At 40.3% G+C, this 10,614-nt stretch overlaps 1 protein-coding gene across 1 annotated transcript; it reads right to left on the reverse strand.

Moving 5' to 3' along the window:
• Positions 1–413: 413 nt before the first annotated feature.
• klc3 (kinesin light chain 3) lies at positions 414–9,681 on the reverse strand. Its single transcript, XM_053423488.1, has 14 exons — positions 9,471–9,681; positions 7,644–7,907; positions 7,083–7,148; positions 6,635–6,799; positions 6,354–6,429; positions 5,439–5,584; positions 5,220–5,302; positions 4,779–4,866; positions 4,382–4,483; positions 3,910–4,083; positions 3,338–3,437; positions 3,073–3,253; positions 2,908–2,974; positions 414–2,552 (listed from the first exon to the last, which is right to left on the reverse strand). Exons 2-14 carry the CDS (start codon positions 7,869–7,871, stop codon positions 2,469–2,471), a joined length of 1,560 nt encoding a protein of 519 aa, XP_053279463.1. The 5' UTR covers positions 7,872–7,907; positions 9,471–9,681; the 3' UTR covers positions 414–2,468.
• Between the last annotated feature and the right edge of the window lie 933 nt (positions 9,682–10,614).

The raw sequence follows: 10,614 nt of genomic DNA on the forward strand, positions 1-10,614 counted from the left end.
CAAACCAACATTAGGTCGAAAGGTAACGTGTTATGTTTGAAGCAGGTGGGTTCATCATCAGTGGTTTAACATGTTGCATTAATAACAGGAATATTATTCCACCTGTGGGTGAAACATTGATCCATAAAGTGTCTGTCATACAGACACGACTGCTGTTGGTCGACTTTACTGCTGCAACTGTAAATAGTCACATTTTGAATGTGTCTGGATGTTTGTTTGTTTTTTCACCAGGAGGTTGTAATAAACATGTTTCTATTTTACAACTGACTCGTGTTTTTCCTCCTGTTAAAGTGTTTTAATGGTACAGATAAGTTTTACTGGTCAAAGAGACTTTTTTTCCATCCTGACAGAAACAAACTTAGTGCAAATGTGTGACCTTAATAAATCATGTAAATAACACACACTAAAATACGAAGGTTTAACATCTTGTCATTTATTTCAGCTCAAGTTTGAAAATATAAAATACAAACATTCATATTCACCAGAATAAACACATCATCAGAAGAGATGTTTTCCATCTTCTACATAGTTTTTCCAATTAAATGTGTATCAAACATAAGTGCTTCATATAGATTGTAACAGTAATTACCACAGTAACTACATAGTGCGGTTTTAGCCCTTGCAACAATCAGCAGTCTTCTCTTCTACCACAGCAAACGTACAATCAGTCGTTCTCAACCATGGAAAGTGATTGAGTGAAAAAGAAAATGAAGCGAATCCTAAGAACAGAACGGACTAAAATCCATGAGGGTCATTGTCAAGGAGCCTAGTTTCCTCCGAGCAGCATTTTGTTGCATCTGTTTCAAACTTCAACAATCCTGAGTTAATATGTGTAATTAGTTATTGTTCTACCTGCATTAACATAAAATGGAAGAAGCAGTGTTGATGTAAGAATTGAATCTAGACTGAGTCGAAAGTTATTAGTTCAAGTAATTCTCTCTACAACAAATTAAATAGCACAAATAAATCTACATCATATTAAAAGCTATTTCATATTTATATTAGTGACTTCATGCATCGTGGATTTCAGGCATTTCAGTGAATTAGCATAAAATTACAATTACAAGATGAAAGAGTTAAAGTGGCTTAATTCAAAGCTACTGAGAATTCTCAGGTAAACCTGCAGCCCTCGGGACGTTGAGCTTTCTCTTGTTCCAGCTCGTGTTTCACTGCTCACTCGCTCCTCAGCTTCTTTTATCTGCCACATGGGTTTGAACCCGACCTGCTCAGCACCCGACAGCAGACACAGACCAGCTGGTGAACAGAGCATCGAGCATTTAGCAGCTGAAGAGCCACATGGTTCCCTCAGGACTTCAATGACTTCACATGGAGCTCACAAACATGACTCTGAATAAATGTTTAAGTTGGTCTGTTACTGTTTCACGTCAGATTAAGCAACTGTTTGTTAACAAGTTCACGATATCAACTTAAACATTGATGATATGTAAACTTTGTTCACAACTTTTCACTGCCCCCAAGAAATCAGTGGGTGCAGCAGGAAACCATAACCACAGTGACTCAGGCACACAATGACTTTGGGAATCCATGTAGCATGAAACTATGTTCTGAACTGAATAGAAATTAAAATGAATTTAAAAACTCAAATGTATAAAATGGTAAAATTCATATTTTTCTGAATATTGAGGCGTGTGAACAAAAATGACATATTGACTGATATTCTGCAGTTTGTGTCCAAAAGTCCGACATCACTTCCCCATTGATTTGATTCAAGTCAGATATGTGCTGGTGTTGGGTTTCTTAAGTTTCATGAAATGGAATGACAGAAGTGGAATGTGGTGCAAAGCAGCTAAAATCACTCATTTGTGTTTTTATGATTATCATCTGGAAATATTAAATATTAATTCAATGACCTGCACATTTAAAAGGCAAAAGCATTTCTCTTATTTAAACATTTCTTTAACGGTATAAACTTTGCCCTTGTAAACCAAATGTCACATTCAAATTTCCACAAACACATTTGGATCATTTTGCAAAAATAAGTTTACGTCCCTGTGATCCTCAAAAACAAGGTTTTTAAAAATGATAAGATTCATTTCAATAAACCTCTTTAGCTTAAAAAAAAAATGTAAACTTAAAAATACCTTTTTTCCATTTCATCAGAGTAAAATGTTCCTGAAAAGGCGAAACCAGCAGGAGGGACACAACCTCGACTTTTAACAACAGATTACTGGAACTTTAAAGTGTTTGTTTACAGTGTTAAAGTCAATGTTTTAAAAAAGTGTTTTATTTTTAACAAACGAGTTTCCGAACTTTTAAATATCTGAGTAGAAAAAAAGAACCTGCGTTGATTTAAATAAAGGAAAAAAAAAGGGGAATTCACTTTGGTGAAGTTCCTCTAAATGAAGCGATCGATTCTGGGCTGTTAGTTTACAACTTAACAGTGTGTGTGTGTGTGTGTGTGTGTGTGCGTGTGTGTGTGTGTGTGGGTGCGTGTGTGTGTGTGTGTGTTAGCTGGTCCCCCCGAGTGAGCCTCGTCTCGTCAGACTCAGCGTGCTGGAGCTCAGGCCTCGGATATCTGTCAAACGGCTCGACTGAGGAACAACACAAAAACACACACGTGTTAACATGCTACACACTTTACAGCTGAGTCAGATGTTTTTATCGCTGAATGAGGAACAATGTGAGAGCTGAACTAATTCAACTGGAACTTCTGTTAAAGTAGAACAAAGAAAAAGACAAATTTGGTACAAAGCACATCACATTTACATTTGTGTTTCCTTGTTTAATGACATCGGTGGGGAAATTAAGTTTTACACACACTCTTTGTAGTATCTACAGAAAGTATGTTTAATAAGAATCTACAAAATGTTCATTATGCGAAGCTGCAACAAATCACTGAAGAACGAAGTCAGGTAAAGATTCACATGAACCAGAAACTTCTCTCACCTCTGCACCTTCCTGACTCTCTCTGGCTCCAACGTTCAGCACATTCAGAGAGTTGGCTCTCTTCATCCTGAAAACAGGACAGAATATCATGACCTGGGATCTTTACAAAGGGTGAGAGTCTGGTTACAGCTGCTGGTCTCTAACATCAGTTTAACAGAAGATTACCCAGCATTCCTCGGGGTGGTTTCCTCCAGCTCCACTCCTCTTAGCTTGCGGACCAGTTTCTCACTGCTTCTGCGTATCGACTCTCGGAGCTTGGTGAAGGAGCCGCTGCGCTTCAGGTTACTGAGTCCGTCCGGTCTGGATCCAGTGTCCTCGGCTCCGGACCAGCTGGGACGACCTTCCCCTGGAGGACAGATAGACCGGCGTGTCAACAGACAGATGTTCAAAGCTCTCATTCAGTGTGTCTGCTGGCTGACATGTTGTTTACCTTCTACTGATCCAAACTCCTTTTCATGTGCCCGGGTCAGGATCTCTTTGTAAAGAGCCTCAGCTTGTCTGTATTTCCCCTGTTTGAGATAACATGAGGCCTGACAAGGAAAGTGAGACGACCATGAGTGAAGGGATAAATGATGATGGACACATGACAGCTCCCCAAAAATAAACACAAGCTATCTTGATCGCCCCCTGGTGGCCGGCCAACCCATTCCACATTTCAGGTGTTCAAGTGTTGGTGTTTCGGATAAATATGGTTTTCATTAGTTAGTTGATGAAAGTGAGTATCGGCCGGACCTTGAGGAAGTAGAGATCTATTGTCCATCTTAATTTACAGTCTATGAAAATGATGTAAAATTTGATGTTAACAAATATTGTTACATGGGAGATAAGAATGAAATACTGACTTCATATTATACAGTTATTGTTTTATAGTTGTTATATAGTGACAAATTACAGTGTGATACTATATCTCTCTAAATCTGAAACAACAAACTTGGAAATAAAGAAGTCATGGAGAAATAAAAAGAAAACTCCTGTAGACACCAACGTGTTCTCTGGTCTCACCAGGTTGTTCTTGGTCTTTGCCACGTTGGCGTCGTCTGGTCCCAGTTTGCTTTGGTAAATGTGCAGAGCTCGTTCGTAGTACAGCTCCACCTCCTGGTACTTCCCCTGGTTCTGACACAGCAGCGCCAGGTTGTTCAGCTGCTTGGCCACATCTGGGTGGTCTACACCTAGAACCTGAGGATGACAAGTACACACAACTCACTACATCAACAGTATCTGATGCATGACACGTGTTGAATGAGTCATAGTTTCCAAACATCTCCTTTTTTGCTTGTCCAGACTACAGCACAGATCAGGAGTTTTAAAAGTAACACAGGGCCAGCAGTGTTTCCAAACATCTTTTAGCTGACAGAAACTCTGCAGTGGTTGTGGAAGGCAGGCACAACCACATTAACATCACATTACATATCATTAACAGTTTAAAACTAAAACAACAGAATTGATGTGCAGTAAAATAAATGTGTTTTCTCACCTTCTCCCGGATCTCCAGAGCTCGTTTACAAAGCGGCTCGGCTTCCTTGTATTTCCCTCTTTTCCCATAGAGCACTGCCAGGTTGTTGAGTGTTGCAGCCACCTGCACGCACACGCACACACACACACACACACACACACACACACATTATTTAACAAAGCAGAAACTGTAAATCTGATATGAAATACAATACATAGCCAGGAAGGGAACAATGCAATTATTTTAGGTGAAGTAGAGAAAAAGGACTGAGACTGAAGATCAAATATCTATTTTAAGTGTACTTGTGAGAAAACAGAACTCTGAATAGAAAATACAGTAAAACAAATAGAACAAATCCAGTTTGAGAGATAATACGTGTCTGTGCCTGCAGCTGCTTGATAAAGTGAAGGTCACTTACAGCTGGATGGTCCATCCCCAGAGTTTTCTCCCTGATCGCCAGCGCATCGTTCAACAGACTGGCTGCTTCTTTGTATTTGTTCTGGTCTCTGAACAGAAAGACAACATGCACCTCAGATCACTCTTATTAAAATCACCTGCTACAAGAAGTTCCTCATTCCAGGAACGGGCCGAATGGCAGCTTGGCTCATTGTTTTCAGCAGTGACCTTGATTTTATGGTTTTCAATCTAAAAAGAGTTTGGTAAACAACTACAGTGTATTGTTATGATATTATTCATAAAACGTATAAAAAGATGGACAACGTGTTCTGAACCCAAGTTAGAACATTTTGGGGAAAAATACAACAATAAGAAAGACGTCTGTCTCAGAGATGTAAATCTAAGATATTATCTTTTGTAGGGGGATTGATACGTTTTTGCATCTGTGGTTATGGTAACTCACCTATACACCAGCGCCAGTATATTCAGCATGGTGGCGACGTCTGGGTGCGTGTGGCCTGAAGACTTCTCCAGGTCTTCCAAAGCCTGTAGAGACATAATCAACAGATACAGTGAATTAAGTCAGTTCAGCTGCAAGCAGACACAAGGCTCCAGTGAGACGCCAGCGGAGAAGCTGTTGGTGCAGATTTCAGATTGTCCTGTTGGAGAACGTCCCTCTCACCTGTTTGCAGAGCGGCACAGCGACCTCGTACCGGCCCTGGGAGGCGTACTGGATGACCAGGTTGTGGAGCGTCCGGAGGCGGGCGGGGATCTCGTAGCCGCCCTGCTGGGCTGCAGCGGCTGCACTGCTGTGGTGAGGCTGGGACACTGAAGAGGAACAAACAAATAACAAACAAATAACAAACAAAAAACATGTAGAAAGGCTCAAATGTTTTCTTCAGTGAACAATTAGGGTAGAAATGAGATGTGAGCAAACAATTACCATCAAAACTATTGTTAGGGCCCGAGCACTGAAAGTGGGAGGCCCTATTGAAATTGTAAGGATTATTATTATTGAATCTAGATATTTGTAAAATCAACATTCATCTCTTTTATGAGTTTTCTTGCCTTTGTTTTATTTCAACAGCTTTAAATGATCTTGTTATGTAGCTGCCGTCATGTGACTCCACTCGTTTTCACTGAGTGTGACAGGTTGTTACTGAAATCACCATAAGCAGCTGAGTCAGGACAAACAGTGAAGACACAGAGAGTCACACTGTTTATCTGCTGCAACGCTCTGTTTAATAAGTATGGTTAGTAGCAGGAGAAACCACAGAGACACTGTTCTCCCACATCACAACAACAGTGTCACACCAGCAGTGTTGTACTTTGTTTGGCTTCTGTTTTCTAAGTTGTTCCACTAATAAAACTTCTTAACAGCATCCTCACAAAATCCAAGTGGCCGGAATTCCTCTTGTGTTGCTCACATCATTCAGTGACACAAACACCAACATTCACACAACTCCTCCACTGAGTTGCATCAGTAAAACTCATCAAACAAAGGTTTGTTTTTTCTGTTTTCTGACGTTTTATTAGACAATCACCCATGTTACTGTTATGGAGGTTAATAAACACACATTCCCAGGCAGGGACTTACTCTGGGACTGTTCCTCATCATCAGTGGGAAAAAGATCATCCAGAGACTCTTTGTTGGAGGATGTGTCTTTGTCATCCTGGAGGAAGAAACAAACACTCTCAGAAACTCCACATACAAATTCTCAGTAGGAAATATTTCGTGAGAAATATTATGATCATTATACACAGACATACACATACATGAATTATGTGAATGTGGAGCATGTTGTTATTTCAACACTTGTTTGTCTATGTGCTGCTCAGAGATAACTATGTATTTGTGTCTGCATGGTGTTGTCTCACCAGGTGAGGCTCCTCCAGGTCGTATTTGCGAATGGACGACATGAACTGCAGATGTCTGTTCTGCTCCTCCAGGGTCACGACCTCCTGCTCTCTGTCCTGCAGCCGCTGCTGAGCACCGGCCAGCTCATCCCTCAGCCACTGGTTCTCCTGGCAGAGACGACGCACCTGAGGAGGAGGAGGAGGAGGAGATGATGAAGGGCGAGGAGAAGAATAAGAATTATGGTAGAAAGAAAGGAATGGAGGAAGAGGGAGTAGAAGGAAAGGAAAGAGGGAGAAATGGTTGGAGTTGGAAGAAATGAATCAAAGCTTTAGTGATTGGACGAGACGAGTCATTCTGTGCGATAAATAAAATTCAAACCAAAACACATTCAGAAAGCTCAGGAAACCAGGAATAACCGGACTAGAAGCTTTTCTCTACTAATTGTTTACATTTCCTGGAAAAAGTCACCTGAGCTCGCAGCTTCTGTTTCTCGGCCTCCAGGGATCCGAGGTGAGCCGACAACGCCATCATCACCTGAAGGGACGAGAAACAAGTGAAACATGAAGTACAGAGGAAAGTAAAGAGACACCTCTCATGAAAACTCAAACTGTAACTCATGTTAATGAATTAAGATTGGTAAACTTAAAATATTATATATGGAACTTTACTGAACACTATGAAAAGCTCTTCAAAAAACTTTAAAATGATGATTGTTATTTTTACAATCCATTTGCTCTAGGAAGGATTGTTACTTTCAACAGATACACTTGTCCTTTTAAAGCCCTTTTTTCTACTTTGCGTTATTGAGTCAGTTCTTTGCTTTTTGATCAGTTCCCTTTATTTTTGCTTATTTATAAAGTAATCAGATAATCATTTTTTAACCCTAATTAATTTGCATAAATTGCCCTTTTCTAGCCAGTTTCAATATGGTTGCCTGTTCTGGATCTTGAGATTTTCACAAAACAATAAAAATCACAATTAAAGAGAAACAACACATCACTGTCACTTGTTCTCTTCTTCTGTCTGTACCTGTGCCTCGCTCAGCCCCAGCTCTATCCTCTCCAGTGACTGACGGATGATGCCGCTCTTCTCCTGCTCCACGCTGCCGCTCTCTGAAGCAGAGCGGCTCTCCATCGCAGAGCGGCTCTCCATCGCCTCCTGCAAGCTCCCCAGCAGACTGCGGTTCTCTCCTCTGAGAGCCTCCAGCCCTGCGATCACCTGCTGCGTGTTACACAGAATGTCCTCCGCCGACAACATGGCTACACCACTGAGGTTCCTCCTCTCACAACTGACCTGGGAACAGTGCACAGAGGAAAACATAAATAGCTCAATAGGTCATTGCAGTTCTTGTGGTACAAGTGGAAGCATAAAATCCTTGTGACATCACAAGAAGACCCAGTATATTTACTGCAGTAGTAGAATTAGAGGTAATGGCAGCAGTCGTGGTAACACAACATTCTATCTGTGTGGCACGTTTCTCTGGTCAGTTCTGGGCTTTATATGGCAGCATATGTGGGAGTTAATATTATAAATAAACCAAATTAGCACAAAAATACAGATCATGCCCAAACTGTATGGGATAGCTCCTTTTACTCATCACATTTAGTTTCTTTTAACTCCTTATGTTTGTATAATTTGGATTTGGATAAACAGATCTATCATGAATTGTATCCTGGAAAGAGTAAAGCTCCATAGAAAATATATAGAAAACGTAATATTTTAATTGATCTACCAGAATGTAGGTGTTCTTAATAAAAACTTTCCAAAACCACGATTTATATTTGTCTTGCATTGTTTTTATATGTATATATATTTGTATATGTATACACACACACACACACACACACACACACACACACACACACACACACACACACACACACACACACACACACACACACACACACACACACACACACACACACACACACACACACACACACACACACACACACACACTTTACTGTAGGCGGCGCAACAGGTCTCAGGCGGCAGTCTCACCAGCCTTCTTCGGAAACACCGTCTAACGACCCCCCCACTAATTTCACGGTGCGCATTTTCTTTAATCGTTACCTTACGGGAGTTATAAGCATTACGTTACTTGGGCGTTAGAGTGATTTCAAAATAAAAGGCGACCGTCTGGGAACTGGAAAGGAAATAATAAGGTAAAGATGAATCGACAAATTGATTATTACCTACATGAAGAAATGATAAATAACAAATACATGAATGGTAAGAAATAACGAATGCCCATGAAACTATAATTGAGAAAGTTGAGGCTTAACAAATACATTATTTGTCTCGACCGCTTTGTGAATAATTAGTCGAACATTAACAAAATATGCAACTTTCACCGAAAAGTATCTGACATTATCAAGATAATCTGATTTAGAATTTCAAAGCAAAATCCTTAGAAAATATCTATATTTTCAGAGCTTTCGCCTTTTATTCTGAAATCCCTCTAGCATTTTCGTAACGTAATGTTAGGAGACAACGCGCACGGGGAATCGAGTGGCTGCTGGTCAGACGCTGTTCAGGAGTCTGTTTGACCTCAGCTCGGGAATAATGAGTTTATATGCAAATTACATTACAAATAAAAAGTGACGCCCAGCTTCCGAATGATGAAACGAAGACTGCGTCACATCGCGTTTGTTTATTTACCTCAAATTAGACCAATGTTATGTTGTTGTGTTACTGTGCAAGACACACACAGACACACACACACACAGACAGACAGACAGACACACACAGACACACACACAGACACAGACAGACACACACACACACACAGACACAGACACAGACAGACACAAACACACACACACACACTCACACAGGCTTTATTTATAGCCTCACCTGCTAAGTCTGCAGCGGCGTGTTGACCCGGGTCTTTTTGTCCCCTCTGAGCTGCGGTGGTTGTAGTTTGAACTCGTCACACACGCACACGCACACGCATCTCGCTCGGCGGCGGCTGCTCTCGGGTGATTTCCTTCAGTTCAGTGGAACATGAAGAATTAAAGTGAGAATCATTCACCTGCCGCCTCCTGTCAGTGCTGCTGCCGCTGCCGTCATCACACACTCAGCTTCCGCTTCTCGCCTTCAGAATAAAAGCCTGATCACGGCACATCAGAGGCCATGTTGCTGCACAGAGATAATGTTCCAGTGATCAGACACTGACACGTCCCTCTCTGTGGAATCCTGATTTAAAATATAATACTAAATACCTAAATAAATATGATATTATATCAAATTCTGCACATTTCTATATTTTACAGTCTCATGTGTTTATATTGTACTATTTACTCTGTTATTAGCTTCACTTTTTTTTTTCACTTTCCCCCTTTTGCTGCCCACAGTGATTCTGGTTCCACAGGTTTCTTCCAGTTAATGAGGAGTTTTTGCTGTGTTGCTCGTTGTTGGGATCAATGAACATCATGCGAACATTAATAAATGTTTATGTAAATAGACATGCGGTTTTAAGGGAGTGTTTCAGCCTTTTACAGATGAGGAGCCCTGAGTCCCATCAAATCCTTTTTATTGTCACTAGTATATTTGTACAAACCTTTCTCAGCTCCATGTTCAAGCACAATGTTTTATCCAAAGCGTCAGGTTGCAAGGAGACACTCTTCAGTCACTTTACCTCACTAGGTCTCTGGTTACTTACCTTTAACCTTTTGATGTGACTCTATTTATTTTGTTAATTAACGTGGGAATATTAATGTATATATATTTTCTTTTTTTCTTTGTATGGTTTGTGTCTAAGTTGTACGTTTTTTGTCTTTTACTTGGTTTTGGATGTTTTTCTTCTTTCTTCCCTTTAACAGGTCATTTTGCCGAAACCCTTGTGATACACATTTGTGAAGATTTTGCCCGTTGTAAGAAAATAATAAAGTTCTAATCTTAAAAGAAAATGTTCAATAATATATTTACCATAAGCGATATATCTATAAACCATAACATCAACAAACTTATATAGGCCAACTTGATTATGTCTAATTAA

This window comes from Pleuronectes platessa, chromosome 5, assembly GCF_947347685.1.
Source record: "Pleuronectes platessa chromosome 5, fPlePla1.1, whole genome shotgun sequence".
NCBI lineage: Eukaryota > Metazoa > Chordata > Actinopteri > Pleuronectiformes > Pleuronectidae > Pleuronectes > Pleuronectes platessa.